The sequence below is a fragment of the Oncorhynchus tshawytscha genome, linkage group LG22, assembly GCF_018296145.1.
Source record: "Oncorhynchus tshawytscha isolate Ot180627B linkage group LG22, Otsh_v2.0, whole genome shotgun sequence".
Lineage (NCBI taxonomy): Eukaryota > Metazoa > Chordata > Actinopteri > Salmoniformes > Salmonidae > Oncorhynchus > Oncorhynchus tshawytscha.
In genome coordinates, this window is record NC_056450.1 from 40559452 (window position 1) to 40580471 (window position 21020).

Genomic DNA, 21020 nt, shown 5'->3' on the forward strand with positions numbered 1-21020 from the left:
ACCATTTGCATCGAGTTAATCAGGCTGTTGATTGTGGCCTGGGGAATGTTATCCCTCTCCTCTTCAATGGCCGTGTGAAGATGCTGGATATTGGCGGGAACTAGAACACGCTGTCGTTCACATCGATCCAGAGCATCCCAAACATGCTCAATGGGTGACATGTCTGGTGAGTATGTGGGCCATGGAACTGAGACATTTTCAGCTTCCAAGAATTGTGTACAGATCCTTGAAACATGGGGCTGTGCATTGTCATGCTGAAACATGTGATGGCGGCAGATGAATGGCACAACAATGGACCTCAGGATCTCATCACGGTATCTCTGTGCATTTAAATTGCCATTGATAAAATGTAATTGTGTTCGTTGTCCGTAGCTTATGCCTGCCCATACCACCACCACCATGGGGCACTCTGTGGAGGACCTGGGCTGGCGTGGTTACATGTGGTCTGCGGTTGTGAGGCCGGTTAGAAGTACTGCCAAATTCTCTAAAACGACGATGGAGGTGGCTTATGGTAGAGAAATTAACATTTAAATTATCCGGCAACCACTCTGGTGGATATTCCTGCAGTCAGCATGCCAATTGCACGCTCCGTCAAAACTTGAGACATCTGTAGCATTGTGTTGTGTGACAAAACTGCCCATTTTAGAGTGGCCTTTATTGCCCCACCCGCACAAGGTGCACCTGTGTAATGATCGTGCTGTTTAATCAGCTTCTTGATATGCCGCACCTGTCAGGTGGATAGATTCCCTTGGCAAAGGAGAAATCCTCACTAACACGGATGTAAACAAATTAGTGCACAACATTTTAGAGATACGTTTTTTTTTTTTTGTGCAAATAGAACATTTCTGGGATCTTTTATTTCAACTCATGAAACATGGGACCAACACTTTACATGTTGCGTTTATATATTTGTTCTGCTTAGTTAACCAGTTGAATCAGGTGATCTTGTTCTGGAATATATGACATATCTGGAAGTATGGGTCCCAGATGCATTTTGGGAAACACTGGTCAATCAACGAATCACTGGTCTAATGAGCATGTCTATTTTACCAGGACGATGCTCGTCAGCTGTTTGTATTGGCTGGTACAACGGAGGAGGGTGTGATCTCATCAGATCTAACCGGTGTGATACGGAAACTGTGGACGGACAGCGGGGTCCAGACCTGCTTCCTGCGTTCCAGAGAGTACCAGCTCAACGACTCCGCATCCTAGTAAGACACACACACACAGACGGACACAGTGTACACACACACACACAGTACACGCGCTGTACCCCACTTGTTATGCTTATAGACTGGTTTTATTTTCACAATACAAATACGTGCCACAAAGATACACCCTGGCAGTTTACAATGCTGTCGACAGATTCACTTCTATAGGAACGACTGTCAGGATTTCTTAATTCACTGACAACATCCTCTTGTCAAACATGACTGAAACTTAACCTCGCTTTTTTGTTGCTATGTAAAAGCTTACAGTAGAGATGGACAAGACTGGTCTTGCTTATCGCCTTGGATATGGCTCGTTTAGACTGCAGCTTGTTCAGAATGTAGACCAGCTAGCTAGCTGATACAGCTGATGGTGTTCTACAATGCAATGGGAGATTATGATAAACACTGTCATCACAGACATTACCCAGCTGGTTGTCAAAGCTGTTACCATTTCACTTAGGAAATATTAGAGTTGCTCTACACTGTAAATTCATGTGTCACTGTAGGTTGTAGTATATTGTTTTTCCATTTCCGTTATAATTTGAATTAGTGACAGTTCTGAGTTAGAGCCTTCGTCAAAGAGTAATATAATTTACTGTGGCCTATAAGCTGCACACTAGATTGTGTAAGTACAGTATACGATATTTGTACACCAGAATCTAAAATAAGGAACTAAGTTTATTTATACATGTACTGAATATTTAGACCAGGGTTCTCCAACTGACAGCCTGCCAGCCTATACTGGCCCTCTAGTGACAGTCAGCGCAGTCCTGTAGGTGAAAACAGCTCGTTGTGGAGAGAGGTCAAAGGAGAATGGCAAGAATCGTGTAAGCTAACAGGAGGGCCACAAACAGGGAAATAAACGGCGCAGTACAACAGTGGTGTGCAGAACGGCATCTCCGAACGCACAACTGGTCGGTCCTTGTCACGGATTGGCTATTGCAGCAGACGACCACACCAGGTTCCACTCCTATCAGCTAAAAACAAGAAGAAGCAGCTCCAGTTGTGCACGCCATCACCAACACTGGACAAGTTAGGAATGGAAAAACAACAGGTGTAGACTAACAGTGAAATGCTGACAGGCCCTTCCCAACAATGTAGAGAGAAACAACAGGTGTAGACTAACAGTGAAATGCTGACGGGCCCTTCCCAACAATGTAGAGAGTAACAACAGGTGTAGACTAACAGTGAAATGCTGACGGGCCCTTCCCAACAATGTAGAGAGTAACAACAGGTGTAGACTAACAGTGAAATGCTGACAGGCCCTTCCCAACAATGTAGAGAGAAACAACAGGTGTAGACTAACAGTGAAATGCTGACGGGCCCTTCCCAACAATGTAGAGAGTAACAACAGGTGTAGACTAACAGTGAAATGCTGACAGGCCCTTCCCAACAATGTAGAGAGAAACAACAGGTGTAGACTAACAGTGAAATGCTGACGGGCCCTTCCCAACAATGTAGAGAGAAACAACAGGTGTAGACTAACAGTGAAATGCTGACAGGCCCTTCCCAACAATGTAGAGAGTAACAACAGGTGTAGACTAACAGTGAAATGCTGACAGGCCCTTCCCAACAATGTAGAGAGAAACAACAGGTGTAGACTAACAGTGAAATGCTGACGGGCCCTTCCCAACAATGTAGAGAGTAACAACAGGTGTAGACTAACAGTGAAATGCTGACAGGCCCTTCCCAACAATGTAGAGAGTAACAACAGGTGTAGACTAACAGTGAAATGCTGACGGGCCCTTCCCAACAATGTAGAGAGTAACAACAGGTGTAGACTAACAGTGAAATGCTGATGGGCCCTTCCCAACAATGTAGAGAGTAACAACAGGTGTAGACTAACAGTGAAATGCTGACGGGCCCTTCCCAACAATGTAGAGAGAAACAACAGGTGTAGACTAACAGTGAAATGCTGACGGACCCTTCCCAACAATGTAGAGAGAAACAACAGGTGAGAAACAATTTAACCCTTCCCAAGTATCATTTAGCCCTTCCCAGGTATCATTTAGCCCTTATTAGTATCATTTAGCCCTTCCCAAGTATCATTTAGCCCTTCCCAGGTATCATTTAGCCCTTATTACTATCATTTAGCCCTTATTACTATCATTTAGCCCTTATTACTATCATTTAGCCCTTCCCAAGTATCATTTAGCCCTTCCCAGGTATCATTTAGCCCTTCGCAAGTATCATTTAGCCCTTCCCAGGTATCATTTAGCCCTTCGCAAGTATCATTTAGCCCTTATTAGTATCATTTAGCCCTTATTAGTATCATTTAGCCCGTATTAGTATCATTTAGCCCTTCCCAAGTATCATTTAGCCCTTCCCAGGTATCATTTAGCCCTTCGCAAGTATCATTTAGCCCTTATTAGTATCATTTAGCCCGTATTAGTATCATTTAGCCCGTATTAGTATCATTTAGCCCGTATTAGTATCATTTAGCCCGTATTAGTATCATTTAGCCCGTATTAGTATCATTTAGCCCGTATTAGTATCATTTAGCCCGTATTAGTATCATTTAGCCCTTATTACTATCATTTAGCCCTTCCCAAGTATCATTTAGCCCTTCCCAGGTATCATTTAGCCCGTATTAGTATCATTTAGCCCGTATTAGTATCATTTAGCCCTTCCCAAGTATCATTTAGCCCTTCCCAGGTATCATTTAGCCCTTCGCAAGTATCATTTAGCCCTTATTAGTATCATTTAGCCCGTATTAGTATCATTTAGCCCGTATTAGTATCATTTAGCCCGTATTAGTATCATTTAGCCCGTATTAGTATCATTTAGCCCGTATTAGTATCATTTAGCCCGTATTAGTATCATTTAGCCCTTATTACTATCATTTAGCCCTTCCCAAGTATCATTTAGCCCTTCGCAAGTATCATTTAGCCCTTCGCAAGTATCATTTAGCCCTTATTAGTATAATTTAGCCCGTATTAGTATCATTTAGCCCTTCCCAAGTATCATTTAGCCCTTATTAGTATCATTTAGCCCTTATTACTATCATTTAGCCCTTATTACTATCATTTAGCCCTTCCCAAGTATCATTTAGCCCTTCCCAAGTATCATTTAGCCCTTCCCAAGTATCATTTAGCCCTTCCCAAGTATCATTTAGCCCTTCCCAAGTATCATTTAGCCCTTCCCAAGTATCATTTAGCCCTTCGCAAGTATCATTTAGCCCTTATTAGTATAATTTAGCCCGTATTAGTATCATTTAGCCCTTCCCAAGTATCATTTAGCCCTTATTAGTATCATTTAGCCCTTATTACTATCATTTAGCCCTTATTACTATCATTTAGCCCTTATTACTATCATTTAGCCCTTCCCAAGTATCATTTAGCCCTTATTAGTATCATTTAGCCCTTATTACTATCATTTAGCCCTTATTACTATCATTTAGCCCTTATTACTATCATTTAGCCCTTCCCAAGTATCATTTAGGCCGTATTAGTATCATTTAGCCCTTCCCAAGTATCATTTAGGCCTTATTAGTATCATTTAGGCCTTATTACTATCATTTAGCCCTTCCCAGGTATCATTTAGCCCTTATTACTATCATTTAGCCCTTATTACTATCATTTAGCCCTTATTACTATCATTTAGCCCTTATTACTATCATTTAGCCCTTCCCAGGTATCATTTAGCCCTTATTACTATCATTTAGCCCTTATTACTATCATTTAGCCCTTATTACTATCATTTAGCCCTTATTACTATCATTTAGCCCTTCCCAGGTATCATTTAGCCCTTCCCAGGTATCATTTAGCCCTTCCCACTATCATTTAGCCCTTATTACTATCATTTAGCCCTTATTACTATCATTTAGCCCTTATTACTATCATTTAGCCCTTCCCAGGTATCATTTAGCCCTTCCCAGGTATCATTTAGCCCTTATTACTATCATTTAGCCCTTATTACTATCATTTAGCCCTTATTACTATCATTTAGCCCTTATTACTATCATTTAGCCCTTATTACTATCATTTAGCCCTTATTACTATCATTTAGCCCTTATTACTATCATTTAGCCCTTATTACTATAATTTAGCCCTTATTACTATCATTTAGCCCTTATTACTATAATTTAGCCCTTCCCAGGTATCATTTAGCCCTTATTACTATCATTTAGCCCTTATTACTATCATTTAGCCCTTATTACTATCATTTAGCCCTTCCCAGGTATCATTTAGCCCTTATTACTATCATTTAGCCCTTATTACTATCATTTAGCCCTTATTACTATCATTTAGCCCTTATTACTATCATTTAGCCCTTATTACTATCATTTAGCCCTTCCCAGGTATCATTTAGCCCTTATTACTATCATTTAGCCCTTATTACTATCATTTAGCCCTTCCCAGGTATCATTTTGATTTGGAATTTTATGACTCCTTCAGGTATACAAAAAAAATAATAATAATTTGATGAAACAATGAATTTGGACTTACTGCTATTTCCCCATAGGAACACATAGAATAACAGATTCATACCTGGAAAAACAGATGGCCCAAAAAACACTTCAAAAAGGAACTTTGTTTTAAAGTGTCTGTCCCAAATCTGAGAGATTATTATTGATTATCCATATTTAACACATTCTTTATCTCTCTCTTTTTTGCTCTATCCTGACCTGTCTCTCTCTCTCTCCTGACCTGTCTGTCTCTCTCTCCTGACCTGTCTGTCTCTCTCTCCTGACCTGTCTGTCTCTCTCTCTCTCCTGACCTGTCTGTCTCTCTCTCTCCTGACCCTGTCTGTCTCTCTCTCCTGACCTGTCTCTCTCTCTCTCCTGACCTGTCTGTCTCTCTCTCTCTCCTGACCTGTCTGTCTCTCTCTCTCTCTGACCCTGTCTCTCTCTCTCTCCTGACCTGTCTCTCTCTCTCTCCTGACCTGTCTCTCTCTCTCTCTCCTGACCTGTCTGTCTCTCTCTCTCCTGACCTGTCTGTCTCTCTCTCCTGACCTGTCTCTCTCTCTCTCCTGACCTGTCTGTCTCTCTCTCTCTCTGACCTGTCTCTCTCTCTCCTGACCTGTCTGTCTCTCTCTCCTGACCTGTCTGTCTCTCTCTCCTGACCTGTCTGTCTCTCTCTCTCCTGACCTGTCTCTCTCTCTCTCCTGACCTGTCTGTCTCTCTCTCTCTCCTGACCTGTCTGTCTCTCTCTCTCTCTATCCTGACCTGTCTGTCTCTCTCTCTCTCTGACCTGTCTCTCTCTCTCTCTCTGACCTGTCTGTCTCTCTCTCCTGACCTGTCTGTCTCTTTCTCTCTCCTGACCTGTCTGTCTCTTTCTCTCTCCTGACCTGTCTCTCTCTTTCTCTCTCCTGACCTGTCTGTCTCTCTCTCTCTGACCTGTCTGTCTCTCTCTCTCCTGACCTGTCTCTCTCTTTCTCTCTCCTGACCTGTCTGTCTCTCTCTCTCCTGACCTGTCTGTCTCTCTCTCTCCTGACCTGTCTCTCTCTCTCTCCTGACCTGTCTGTCTCTCTCTCTCCTGACCTGTCTGTCTCTCTCTCTCCTGACCTGTCTGTCTCTCTCTCCTGACCTGTCTGTCTCTCTCTCCTGACCTGTCTGTCTCTCTCTCCTGACCTGTCTGTCTCTCTCTCTCCTGACCTGTCTGTCTCTCTCTCCTGACCTGTCTGTCTCTTTCTCTCTCCTGACCTGTCTGTCTCTTTCTCTCTCCTGACCTGTCTCTCTCTTCTCTCCTGACCTGTCTGTCTCTCTCTATCCTGACCTGTCTGTCTCTCTCTCTCTCTGACCTGTCTCTCTCTTTCTCTCCTGACCTGTCTGTCTCTCTCTCTCCTGACCTGTCTGTCTCTCTCTCTCTGACCTGTCTCTCTCTCTCTCCTGACCTGTCTGTCTCTCTCTCTCCTGACCTGTCTGTCTCTCTCTCCTGACCTGTCTGTCTCTCTCTCCTGACCTGTCTGTCTCTCTCTCCTGACCTGTCTGTCTCTCTCTCTCCTGACCTGTCTGTCTCTCTCTCCTGACCTGTCTGTCTCTCTCTCTCTCCTGACCTGTCTGTCTCTCTCTCTCTCCTGACCTGTCTGTCTCTCTCTCTCTCCTGACCTGTCTGTCTCTCTCTCTCTCTGACCTGTCTGTCTCTCTCTCTCCTGACCTGTCTGTCTCTCTCTCTCCTGACCTGTCTGTCTCTTTCTCTCTCCTGACCTGTCTGTCTCTCTCTCTCTCTGACCTGTCTGTCTCTCTCTCTATCCTGACCTGTCTGTCTCTCTCTCCTGACCTGTCTGTCTCTCTCTCTCTCCTGACCTGTCTGTCTCTCTCTCTCCTGACCTGTCTCTCTCTCTCTCCTGACCTGTCTGTCTCTCTCTCTCTCCTGACCTGTCTGTCTCTCTCTCCTGACCTGTCTGTCTCTCTCTCTCTCCTGACCCTGTCTGTCTCTCTCTCTCTCCTGACCCTGTCTGTCTCTCTCTCTCTCCTGACCTGTCTGTCTCTCTCTCTCTCTGACCCTGTCTGTCTCTCTCTCTCTCCTGACCTGTCTGTCTCTCTCTCCTGACCTGTCTGTCTCTCTCTCTCTCTGACCTGTCTGTCTCTCTCTCTCTCTCCTGACCTGTCTGTCTCTCTCTCTCTCTCTGACCTGTCTGTCTCTCTCTCTCTCTCTGACCTGTCTGTCTCGCTCTCTCTCTCCTGACCTGTCTGTCTCTCTCTCTCCCTGACCCTGTCTGTCTCTCTCTTTTTTGCTCTATCCTGACCTGTCTGTCTCTCTCTCTCTCTGACCTGTCTGTCTCTCTCTCTCTCCTGACCTGTCTGTCTCTCTCTCTCTCTGACCTGTCTCTCTCTCTCTCCTGACCTGTCTCTCTCTCTCTCCTGACCTGTCTGTCTCTCTCTCTCCTGACCTGTCTGTCTCTCTCTCCTGACCTGTCTGTCTCTCTCTCTCTCCTGACCCTGTCTGTCTCTCTCTCTCTCCTGACCCTGTCTGTCTCTCTCTCTCTCCTGACCTGTCTGTCTCTCTCTCTCTCCTGACCCTGTCTGTCTCTCTCTCTCTCCTGACCTGTCTGTCTCTCTCTCTCTCCTGACCTGTCTGTCTCTCTCTCTCTCCTGACCTGTCTGTCTCTCTCTCTCTCTCTGACCTGTCTGTCTCTCTCTCTCTCTGACCTGTCTGTCTCTCTCTCTCTCCTGACCTGTCTGTCTCTCTCTCTCTCCTGACCTGTCTGTCTCTCTCTCTCTCTCCTGACCTGTCTGTCTCTCTCTCTCTCTCCTGACCTGTCTGTCTCTCTCTCTCTCTCCTGACCTGTCTGTCTCTCTCTCTCTCTCCTGACCTGTCTGTCTCTCTCTCTCTCCTGACCCTGTCTGTCTCTCTCTTTTTGCTCTATCCTGACCTGTCTGTCTCTCTCTCTCTCCTGACCTGTCTGTCTCTCTCTCTCCTGACCTGTCTCTCTCTCTCTCTGACCTGTCTCTCTCTCTCTCTGACCTGTCTGTCTCTCTCTCTCCTGACCTGTCTGTCTCTCTCTCCTGACCTGTCTGTCTCTCTCTCTCCTGACCCTGTCTGTCTCTCTCTCTCTCCTGACCCTGTCTGTCTCTCTCTCTCTCCTGACCTGTCTGTCTCTCTCTCTCTCCTGACCCTGTCTGTCTCTCTCTCTCCTGACCTGTCTGTCTCTCTCTCTCCTGACCTGTCTGTCTCTCTCTCTCTCTCTGACCTGTCTGTCTCTCTCTCTCTCTCCTGACCTGTCTGTCTCTCTCTCTCTCTGACCTGTCTGTCTCTCTCTCTCTCCTGACCTGTCTGTCTCTCTCTCTCTCTGACCTGTCTGTCTCTCTCTCTCTGACCTGTCTGTCTCTCTCTCTCTCCTGACCTGTCTGTCTCTCTCTCTCTCCTGACCCTGTCTGTCTCTCTCTCTCTCCTGACCTGTCTGTCTCTCTCTCTCTCCTGACCCTGTCTGTCTCTCTCTCTCTCCTGACCCTGTCTGTCTCTCTCTCTCTCCTGACCCTGTCTGTCTCTCTCCTGACCCTGTCTGTCTCTCTCCTGACCCTGTCTGTCTCTCTCTCTCTCCTGACCCTGTCTCTCTCTCTCTCCTGACCCTGTCTGTCTCTCTCTCTCTCCTGACCCTGTCTGTCTCTCTCTCTCTCTGACCCTGTCTCTCTCTCTCTCCTGACCCTGTCTGTCTCTCTCTCTCTCTCTCCTGACCCTGTCTGTCTCTCTCTCTCTCCTGACCTGTCTGTCTCTCTCTCTCTCCTGACCTGTCTGTCTCTCTCTCTCTCCTGACCTGTCTGTCTCTCTCTCTCTGACCTGTCTGTCTCTCTCTCTCTCCTGACCTGTCTGTCTCTCTCTCTCTCTCCTGACCTGTCTGTCTCTCTCTCTCTCTCCTGACCTGTCTGTCTCTCTCTCTCTCTCTGACCTGTCTGTCTCTCTCTCTCTCCTGACCTGTCTGTCTCTCTCTCTCTCTGACCTGTCTGTCTCTCTCTCTCTCCTGACCTGTCTGTCTCTCTCTCTCTCCTGACCTGTCTGTCTCTCTCTCTCTCCTGACCCTGTCTGTCTCTCTCTCTCTCTGACCTGTCTGTCTCTCTCTCTCTCCTGACCCTGTCTGTCTCTCTCTCTCTCCTGACCCTGTCTGTCTCTCTCTCTCTCCTGACCCTGTCTGTCTCTCTCCTGACCCTGTCTGTCTCTCTCCTGACCCTGTCTGTCTCTCTCTCTCTCCTGACCCTGTCTCTCTCTCTCTCCTGACCCTGTCTCTCTCTCTCTCCTGACCCTGTCTGTCTCTCTCTCTCCTGACCCTGTCTGTCTCTCTCTCTCTCTGACCCTGTCTCTCTCTCTCTCCTGACCCTGTCTGTCTCTCTCTCTCCTGACCCTGTCTGTCTCTCTCTCTCTCTCTCCTGACCCTGTCTGTCTCTCTCTCTCCCTGACCCTGTCTGTCTGTCTCTCTCTCCTGAACCTGTCTGTCTCTCTCTCTCCTGAACCTGTCTGTCTCTCTCTCCTGAACCTGTCTGTCTCTCTCGCTCTCCTGAACCCTGTCTGTCTCTCTCTCCTGACCCTGTCTGTCTCTCTCTCTCTCCTGACACTGTCTGTCTCTCTCTCTCTCTCCTGACACTGTCTGTCTCTCTCTCTCTCTCCTGACCCTGTCTGTCTCTCTCTCCTGAACCTGTCTGTCTCTCTTTCTCTCTCTCTCCTGACCCTGTCTGTCTCTCTCTCTCCTGACCCTGTCTGTCTCTCTCTCTCTCTGACCCTGTCTGTCTCTCTCTCTCTCTCTCCTGAACCTGTCTGTCTCTCTCTCCTGACCCTGTCTGTCTCTCTCTCCTGACCCTGTCTGTCTCTCTCTCTCTCTCCTGACCCTGTCTGTCTCTCTCTCTCTCTCCTGACCCTGTCTCTCTCTCTCTCTCTCTCCTGACACTGTCTGTCTCTCTCTCTCCCTGACACTGTCTGTCTCTCTCTCTCTCCTGACACTGTCTGTCTCTCTCTCTCTCTCCTGACACTGTCTGTCTCTCTCTCTCTCTCCTGACACTGTCTGTCTCTCTCTCTCTCCTGACCCTCTCTGTCTCTCTCCTGACCTGTTTCTCGTTGTCTCTCCTCTCTCTCCTCCCTCCAGTTATCTGAATGACCTGGACCGTATTGCCCAACAGAGTTATGTCCCCACCCAACAAGATGTGCTGAGGACCAGAGTCAAGACTACTGGCATCGTGGAGACACACTTTACCTTCAAGGAGCTCTACTTCAAGTCAGTACACCCGCTGCTATCCTCACACACACACACACACACACACACCTTCAAGGAGCGCTGTTTCAAGTCTTTATACCTACCGATAGCTACACACACACCATTTTGATTGAGACAGATCTTAGTTATTTGAGAATAGTCGGCTCCGTGCCAAGCCAGAGCCTAATGAGGCAAACAACTGTTTTGCAGGTGATGGGGACAGGTGATTTGGTATAGCGTCAACATAATTCATTCATTAGATGGATTCAATAATCGTACTTAATTCATTAATTTGTTTAGACAAACACAATCCATTAGTTCTTAATTAATACGATCAGACCTTTTTTTACATCAGTCGACGTCACAAGGCCTTGAGAGTAACCTGGCGTTGACCCACACACACACACACACAGACAGACAGACAGAGGAAGCAAAGCACAAGCTAAACTAAGTAACTAATGGCCAGTTTAAATAGTGGTGTTGACACTCAGTCTGTTCATAGATGTATGTGTTCAGCAAAGATTTAGTTCCTAGAAATGCTGATTGGCTGGGTTGATGCAGGGGCACCGTCCATATGGTCGGTCGGTCTGTCGGTCGGTCTGTCGGTCGGTCTTTCTTAAATTGAAGTGAGTTGCTCCGTCAATCAATCAAATGTATTTATAAAGCCCTTTTTACATCAGCCGATGTCACAAAGTGCTGTACAGAAACCCAGCCTAAAACCCCAAACAGCAAGCAATGCAGGTGTAGAAGCACGGTGGCTAGGAAAAACTCCCTAGAAAGGCCAAAACCTAGGAAGAAACCTAGAGAGGAACCAGGCTATGTGGGGTGGCCAGTCCTCTTCTGGCTGTGCTGGGTGGAGATTAGAAACCTAGAGAGGAACCAGGCTCTGAGGGGTGGCCAGTCCTCTTCTGGCTGTGCTGGGTGGAGATTCGAAACCTAGAGAGGAACCAGGCTATGTGGGGTGGCCAGTCCTCCTCTGGCTGTGCCGGGTGGAGATTAGAAACCTAGAGAGGAACCAGGCTATGAGGTGTGGCCAGTCCTCTTCTGGCTGTGCCGGGTGGAGATTATAACAGAACATGGCCAAGATGTTCAAATGTTCATAAATGACCAGCAGGGTCGAATAATAATAATCACAGTGGTTGTAGAGGGTGCAACAGAACAGCACCTCAGGAGTAAATGTCGGTTGGCTTTTCATAGCCGAGCATTCAGAGTTAGAGACAGCAGGTGTGGTAGAGAGAGAAAGTCGAAAACAGCAGGTCTGGGACAGGTAGCACGTCTGGAGAAAAGCCTAATCTAGCCTAATCCTTGTCTATGACCATAGTGGTGAGGGTGGGTCTCCGGTACAGACAGGAGCCTTGTCTATGACCATAGTAGTGATGTCAATTGTATATTAGGGAGCTTAAGTGAGTGTGTGTGTGTGATCAGTTGTCAAATCTCTTTTGTCGATAAGAAGCCGTAGCACCCATACCCTGCTGCGTCACCTCCCCCTTACCCTGCTGAGTCACCTCCCCTTACCCTGCTGAGTCACCTCCCCTTACCCTGCTGAGTCACCTCCCCTTACCCTGCTGAGGCACCTCCCCTTACCCTGCTGAGGCACCTCCCCTTACCCTGCTGAGGCACCTCCCCTTACCCTGCTGAGGCACCTCCCCTTACCCTGCTGAGGCACCTCCCCTTACCCTGCTGAGGCACCTCCCCCTTACCCTGCTGAGGCACCTCCCCCTTACCCTGCTGAGGCACCTCCCCCTTACCCTGCTGAGGCACCTCCCCTTACCCTGCTGAGGCACCTCCCCTTACCCTGCTGAGGCACCTCCCCCTTACCCTGCTGAGGCACCTCCCCTTACCCTGCTGAGGCACCTCCCCCTTACCCTGCTGAGGCACCTCCCCTTACCCTGCTGAGGCACCTCCCCTTACCCTGCTGAGGCACCTCCCCTTACCCTGCTGAGGCACCTCCCCTTACCCTGCTGAGGCACCTCCCCTTACCCTGCTGAGGCACCTTCCCCTTACCCTGCTGAGGCACCTCCCCCTTACCCTGCTGAGGCACCTCCCCTTACCCTGCTGAGGCACCTCCCCTTACCCTGCTGAGGCACCTTCCATTTACCCTGCTGCGTCACCTTACCCTGCTGAGGCACCTCCCCCTTACCCTGCTGAGGCACCTCCCCTTACCCTGCTGAGGCACCTCCCCTTACCCTGCTGAGGCACCTCCCCCTTACCCTGCTGAGGCACCTCCCCTTACCCTGCTGAGGCACCTCCCCTTACCCTGCTGAGGCACCTCCCCCTTACCCTGCTGAGGCACCTCCCCTTACCCTGCTGAGGCACCTCCCCTTACCCTGCTGAGGCACCTCCCCTTACCCTGCTGAGGCACCTCCCCCTTACTCTGCTGAGTCACCTTCCCCTTACCCTGCTGAGTCACCTTCCCCTTACCCTGCTGAGTCACCTTCCCCTTACCCTGCTGAGTCACCTTCCCCTTACCCTGCTGAGTCACCTTCCCCTTACCCTGCTGAGTCACCTTTCCCTTACCCTGCTGCGTCACCTCCCCTAACCCTGCTGCGTCACCTCCCCTAACCCTGCTGCGTCACCTCCCCTAACCCTGCTGCGTCACCTCCCCCTAACCCTGCTGCGTCACCTCCCCCTAACCCTGCTGCGTCACCTCCCCCTAACCCTGCTGCGTCACCTCCCCTAACCCTGCTGAGTCACCTCCCCTAACCCTGCTGAGTCACCTCCCCTAACCCTGCTGAGTCACCTCCCCTAACCCTGCTGAGTCACCCCCGCTAACCCTGCTGCGTCACCTCCCCCTTACCCTGCTGAGTCACCCACCTCCCCCTTATCCTGTTTCCCTTTGTTTCCCCTCAGGATGTTTGACGTGGGCGGCCAGCGTTCTGAGAGGAAGAAGTGGATCCACTGCTTTGAGGGAGTGACATCTATTATCTTCTGTGTGGCGCTCAGTGACTATGACCTGGTGCTGGCGGAGGACGAAGAGATGGTGAGGAGAGAGCAGGGAGGGGTGGGTGAGGGGTGCTGAAGGAGGGTGTGACGGCCATTATCTTCTGTGTGAAGCTCAGCAATTATGACCTGCTGCTGGAAAAGGACGAGGAGGGAGAGCAGGGAGGGGTGGAGAGAGGGAGAGGGGTCTTCAGTTAAGTCTGGAGGAGTTGAGGGAGAGGAGTTGAGGGAGAGGTGCGAGCCACTCTCCCCCCTCTCCCCACTGTGAGCACAGAGGAGGGAGAGATGCATTCTGAAAGCACAAGCATATGGCCATTGCTCAAAATACAACTAATGTTGTACTTACCAATAGGAGAGTCACAGCTTTCTGTGAGTACGTTGCCTTCAGAAAGTATTCATACCCCTTGATTTATTCCACATTTTGTTGTTACAGCCTGAATTCAAAATGGATTAAAAAAAATAAAAATTTGCTGAAGCGAAAACATGTTTTAAAAAATGTTTGCAAATCAGTCCATTGAAATAAATTAGGCCCTAATCTATCGCAGGAGCGTAGCCACTAGGGAGCCAGGCCCAACCAATCAGAATTTGTTTTTCCTCACAAAAGGGCTTTATTACAGACAGAAATACTTCCCCCCCCAGTTGAAACATACTGACAAATTCTCTAAAACAACGTTGGTGGCGGCTTATGGTAGAGAAATAAACATTCAATTCTATGGCAACAGTTCTGTTGGACATTCCTGCAGTCAACATGCCAATTGCACTCTCTCGTAAAACTTGAGACATCTGTAGCGTTGTGTGACAAAACTGCACATTTTAGAGTGGCCTTTTATTGTCCCCAGCACAAGGTGCACCTGTGCAATGATCATGCTGTTTAATCCGCTTCCGGATATGCCACACCTGGCAGGTGGATGGATTAGCTTGGCAAGGAGAAATGCTCACTAAACCAATTTGTGTCAAAAATTTGAGAGAAATAAGCTTTTTGTGCGTATGGAACATTTCTGAGATCTTTTATTTCAGCTCATGAAACATGGGACCAACACTTTGGGGCCCATGTTGTGTTTATATTTTTGTTTAGTATAAATGAGATATTTCTGAATTTCATTTGAAATACATTAGCCAAAATGTCTAAACATGTTTTCAATTTGTCATTATCGGGTATTGTGTGTAAATAATATTTTTGAATCCATTTTGAATTCAGGCTGTAACACAACAAAATGTGGAATAAGTCTCGGGGTATGAATACTTTCTGAAGGTACTGTAGCAACAACATCATTATTTATTGTTAGAAAGGGTTTTGAGTTCCCACTTCCTCAGATGGTGAATGTTATAGACAATTCCAAGTCAATATGCGTAAAGATGTCGGCAAATTCTCTGAAAAGCCCAAAATAAATCTGATCATTCTGGATCCTATTTTGACAGGTTGCATATCAAAATATGAACCATCCGTTCTCTGGAAATGTCAAATAGATAACTTTCTTAATCAAAGGCTGCCATCTCAGTTGTCTAACTTGGCGCTGGAAGACAACTTTACATTTTTCTGTTGTTGTATTTATTGTTATCAAGCTAAATAGTTTATCACGACATGACTTTTATGTCCATATCGCCCAGCTCTACTGTTATCCTGTTCTGATTCCACACCGTGTTTCTGGGTCTCCTCTATAGAACCGGATGCATGAGAGCATGACTTTTATGTCCATATCGCCCAGCTCTACTGTTATCCTGTTCTGATTCCACACCGTGTTTCTGGGTCTCCTCTATAGAACCGGATGCATGAGAGCATGACTTTTATGTCCATATCGCCCAGCTCTACTGTTATCCTGTTCTGATTCCACACCGTGTTTCTGGGTCTCCTCTATAGAACCGGATGCATGAGAGCATGACTTTTATGTCCATATCGCCCAGCTCTACTGTTATCCTGTTCTGATTCCACACCGTGTTTCTGGGTCTCCTCTATAGAACCGGATGCATGAGAGCATGACTTTTATGTCCATATCGCCCAGCTCTACTGTTATCCTGTTCTGATTCCACACCGTGTTTCTGGGTCTCCTCTATAGAACCGGATGCATGAGAGCATGACTTTTATGTCCATATCGCCCAGCTCTACTGTTATCCTGTTCTGATTCCACACAATGTTTCCGGGTCTCCTCTATAGAACCGGATGCATGAGAGCATGAAGCTGTTTGACTCCATCTGCAACAACAAGTGGTTCACAGACACCTCCATCATCCTCTTCCTCAACAAGAAGGATCTGTTTGAGGAGAAGATTGCCAGGAGTCCACTCACCATCTGTTACCCTGAGTACGCAGGTGGGTGATAAACATACTACAAGTACAGTTGAAGTGGGAGGTTTACATGCACTTACGTTGGAGTCATTGAAACTCCTTTTTCAACCACTCCACAAATTTCTTGATAACAAACTATAGTTTTGGCAAGTTGGTTAGGACATCAACTTTGTGCATGACACAAGTCATTTTTCCAACATCTGTTTACAGACAGATTATTTCACTTATAATTCACTGTATCACAATTCCAGTGGGTCAGAAGTTTACATACACTAAGTTGACTGTGCCTTTAAACAGCTTGGAAAACTCCAGAAAATGATGTCATGGCTTTAGAAGCTTCTGATAGGCTAATTGACATCATTTGAATCAATTGGAGGTGTACCTGTGGTGGATGTATTTCAAGGCCTACCTTCAAACTCAGTGCCTCTTTGCTTGACATCATGGGAACATCTAAAGAAATCAGCCAAATACCTCAGTAAAAAATTGTAGACCTCCACAAGTTTGAAGACCTCCACAAACGCCTGAAGGTACCACGCTCACCTGTACAAACATTAGTATGCAAGTATAAACACCATGGGACCACGCAGCCGTCATTCCTCACAGGAAGGAGACGCGTTCTGTCTCCTAGAGATGAACATACTTTGGTGTGAATCAATCCCAGAACAACAGCAAAGGACCTTGTGAAGATGCTGGAGGAAACAGGTAAAAAAGTATATATATCCACAGTAAAACGAGTCCTATATCGACATAACCTGAAAGGCCGCTCAGCAAGGAAGAAGCCACTGCTCCAAAACCGCCATAAAAAGCTAGACTACAGTTTGCAACTGCACATGGGGACAAACATCGTACTTTTTGGATAAATGTCCTTTGGTCTGATGAAACAAAAATAGAACTGTTTGGCCATAATGACCATCGTTATGGAAACTTCCGGCGCCGACAGAGATGGCCGCCTCGCTTCGCGTTCCTAGGAAACTATGCAGTTTTTTGTTTTTTTACGTGTTATTTCTTACACTAGTACCCCAGGTCATCTTAGGTTTCATTACATACAGCCGAGAAGAACTACTGAATATAAGATCAGCGTCAACTCACCATCAGTACGACCAAGAATATGTTTTTCGCGATGCGGATCCTGTGTTCTGCCTTACAACCAGTGTAACGGAGTGGATCACATGCAGCGACCAAAAAAAAAAAAACGACTCAGAAAAAGAGGGAAACGAAGCGGTCTTCTGGTCAGACTCCGGAGACGGGCACATCGTGCACCACTCCCTAGCATTCTTCTTGCCAATGTCCAGTCTCTTGACAACAAGGTTGATGAAATCTGAGCAAGGGTAGCATTCCAGAGGGACATCAGAGACTGTAACGTTCTCTGCTTCAAGGAAACATGGCTAACTGGAGAGACGCAATCCGAAGCGGTGCAGCCAGCCAGCGGGTTTCTCCACGCATCGCGCCGACAGAAACGAACATCTTTCTGGTAAGAAGAGGGGCGGGGCTGTATGCCTTATGGCCAACGTGACATGGTGTGATGAAAGAAACATACAGGAACTCAAATCCTTCTGTTCACCTGATTTAGAATTCCTCACAATCAAATGTAGACCGCATTATCTACCAAGAGAATTCTCTTCGATTATAATCACAGCCGTATATATCCCCCCCCAAGCAGACACATCGATGGCTCTGAACGAACTTTATTTAACTCTCTGCAAACTGGAAACGATTTATCCGGAGGCTGCATTCATTGTAGCTGGGGATTTTAACAAGGCTAATCTGAAAACAAGACTCCCTAAATTTTATCAGCATATCGATTGCGCAACCAGGGGTGGAAAGACCCTGGATCATTGTTACTCTAACTTCCGCGACGCATATAAGGCCCTGCCCCGCCCCCCTTTCGGAAAAGCTGACCACGACTCCATTTTGTTGATCCCTGCCTACAGACAGAAACTAAAACAAGAAGCTCCCACGCTGAGGTCTGTCCAACGCTGGTCCGACCAAGCTGACTCCACACTCCAAGACTGCTTCCATCATGTGGACTGGGAGATGTTTCGTATTGCGTCAGACAACAACATTGACGAATACGCTGATACGGTGTGCGAGTTCATTAGAACGTGCGTTGAAGATGTCGTTCCCATAGCAACGATTAAAACATTCCCTAACCAGAAACCGTGGATTGATGGCAGCATTCGTGTGAAACTGAAGGCACGAACCACTGCTTTTAATCAGGGCAAGGTGTCTGGTAACATGACTGAATACAAACAGTGCAGCTATTCCCTCCGCAAGGCTATCAAACAAGCTAAGCGCCAGTACAGAGACAAAGTAGAATCTCAATTCAACGGCTCAGACACAAGAGGCATGTGGCAGGGTCTACAGTCAATCACGGACTACAGGAAGAAACCCAGCCCAGTCACGGACCAGGATGTCTTGCTCCCAGGCAGACTAAATAACTTTTTGCCCGCTTTGAGGACAATACAGTGCCACTGACACGGCCTGCAACGGAAACATGCGGTCTCTCCTTCACTGCAGCCGAAGTGAGTAAGACATTTAAACGTGTTAACCCTCGCAAGGCTGCAGGCCCAGACGGCATCCCCAGCCGCGCCCTCAGAGCATGCGCAGACCAGCTGGCCGGTGTGTTTACGGACATATTCAATCAATCCCTATACCAGTCTGCTGTTCCCACATGCTTCAAGAGGGCCACCATTGTTCCTGTTCCCAAGAAAGCTAAGGTAACTGAGCTAAACGACTACCGCCCGTAGCACTCACATCCGTCATCATGAAGTGCTTTGAGAGACTAGTCAAGGACCATATCACCTCCACCCTACCTGACACCCTTGACCCACTCCAATTTGCTTACCGCCCAAATAGGTCCACAGACGATGCAATCTCAACCACACTGCACACTGCCCTAACCCATCTGGACAAGAGGAATACCTATGTGAGAATGCTGTTCATCGACTACAGCTCGGCATTCAACACCATAGTACCCTCCAAGCTCGTCATCAAGCTCGAGACCCTGGGTCTCGACCCCGCCCTGTGCAACTGGGTACTGGACTTCCTGACGGGCCGCCCCCAGGTGGTGAGGGTAGGCAACAACATCTCCTCCCCGCTGATCCTCAACACTGGGGCCCCACAAGGGTGCGTTCTGAGCCCTCTCCTGTACTCCCTGTTCACCCACGACTGCGTGGCCATGCACGCCTCCAACTCAATCATCAAGTTTGCGGACGACACAACAGTGGTAGGCTTGATTACCAACAACGACGAGACGGCCTACAGGGAGGAGGTGAGGGCCCTCGGAGTGTGGTGTCAGGAAAATAACCTCACACTCAACGTCAACAAAACTAAGGAGATGATTGTGGACTTCAGGAAACAGCCGAGGGAACACCCCCCCATCCACATCGATGGAACAGTAGTGGAGAGGGTAGCAAGTTCCTCGGCATACACATCACAGACAAACTGAATTGGTCCACTCACACAGACAGCATCGTGAGGAAGGCGCAGCAGCGCCTCTTCAACCTCAGGAGGCTGAAGAAATTCGGCTTGTCACCAAAAGCACTCACAAACTTCTACAGATGCACAATCGAGAGCATCCTGGCGGGCTGTTTCACCGCCTGTTATGGCAACTGCACCGCCCTCAACCGTAAGGCTCTCCAGAGGGTAGTGAGGTCTGCACAACGCATCACCGGGGGCAAACTACCTGCCCTCCAGGACACCTACACCACCCGATGCTACAGGAAGGCCATAAAGATCATCAAGGACATCAACCACCCGAGCCACTGCCTGTTCACCCCGCTGTCATCCAGAAGGCGAGGTCAGTACAGGTGCATCAAAGCTGGGACCGAGAGACTGAAAAACAGCTTCTATCTCAAGGCCATCAGACTGTTAAACAGCCACCACTAACATTGAGTGGCTACTGCCAACACACTGTCAATGACACTGACTCTACTCCAGCCACTTTAATCATGGGAATTGATGGGAAATGATGTAAATATATCACTAGCCACTTTAAACAATGCTACCTTATATAATGTTACTTACCCTACATTGTTCATCTCATATGCATACGTTGATACTGTACTCTATATCATCGACTGCATCCTTATGTAATACATGTATCACTAGCCACTTTAACTATGCCACTTGGTTTACATACTTATCTCATATGTATATACTGTACTCGATATCATCTACTGTATCTTGCCTATGCTGCTCTGTACCATCACTCATTCATATATCCTTATGTACATATTCTTTATCCCCTTACACTGTGTATAAGACAGTAGTTTTTTTGGAATTGTTAGTTAGATTACTTGCTCGTTATTACTGCATTGTCGGAACTAGAAGCACAAGCATTTCGCTACACTCGCATTAACATCTGCTAACCATGTGTATGTGCCAAATAAAATTTGATTTGATTTGATTTATGTTTGGAGGAAAAAGGGGGAGGCTTGCAAGCCGAAGATCACCATCCCAACCATGAAGCACGGGGGTGGCAGCATCATGTTGTGGGGGTGCTTTGCTGCAGGAGGGACCGGTGCACTTCACAAAATCGATGGCATCATGAGGTCGGAAAATTATGTGGATATATTGAAGCAACATCTCAAGACATCAGTCAGGAAGTTAAAGATTGCTCGCAAATGGTTCTTCCAAATGGACAATGACCCCAAGCATACTTCCGAAGTTGTGGCAAAATGGCTTAAGGACAACAAAGTCAAGGTATTGGAGTGGCCAGCACAAAGTCCTGACCTCAATCCTATAGAAAATTTGTGGGCAGAACTGAAAAGGCGTGTTTGAGCAAAGAGGCCTACAAACCTGACTCAGTTACGCCAGCTCTGTCAGGAGGAATAGGCCAAAATTCACTCAACTTATTGTGGGAAGGTTGTGGAAGGAGACCCAAAACGTTTGATCCAAGTTAAACAATTTAAAGGCAATGCTACCAAATACTAATTGAGTGTATGTAAACTTCTGACCCACT

At 47.4% G+C, this 21020-nt stretch overlaps 1 protein-coding gene across 2 annotated transcripts in view; it reads left to right on the forward strand.

The window, feature by feature from the left end:
* Window positions 1-21020, forward strand: part of LOC112257651 (guanine nucleotide-binding protein G(i) subunit alpha-3-like) — a 78107-nt gene that overhangs the window by 52129 nt on the left and 4958 nt on the right. For both annotated transcript variants that reach the window (XM_042304251.1, XM_042304250.1), the window contains exons 4-7: window positions 1054-1211; window positions 10728-10856; window positions 13686-13815; window positions 15928-16081. In XM_042304251.1, the coding sequence (XP_042160185.1) occupies window positions 1054-1211; window positions 10728-10856; window positions 13686-13815; window positions 15928-16081 (571 nt within the window). The remainder of the gene's footprint in view (window positions 1-1053; window positions 1212-10727; window positions 10857-13685; window positions 13816-15927; window positions 16082-21020) is intronic.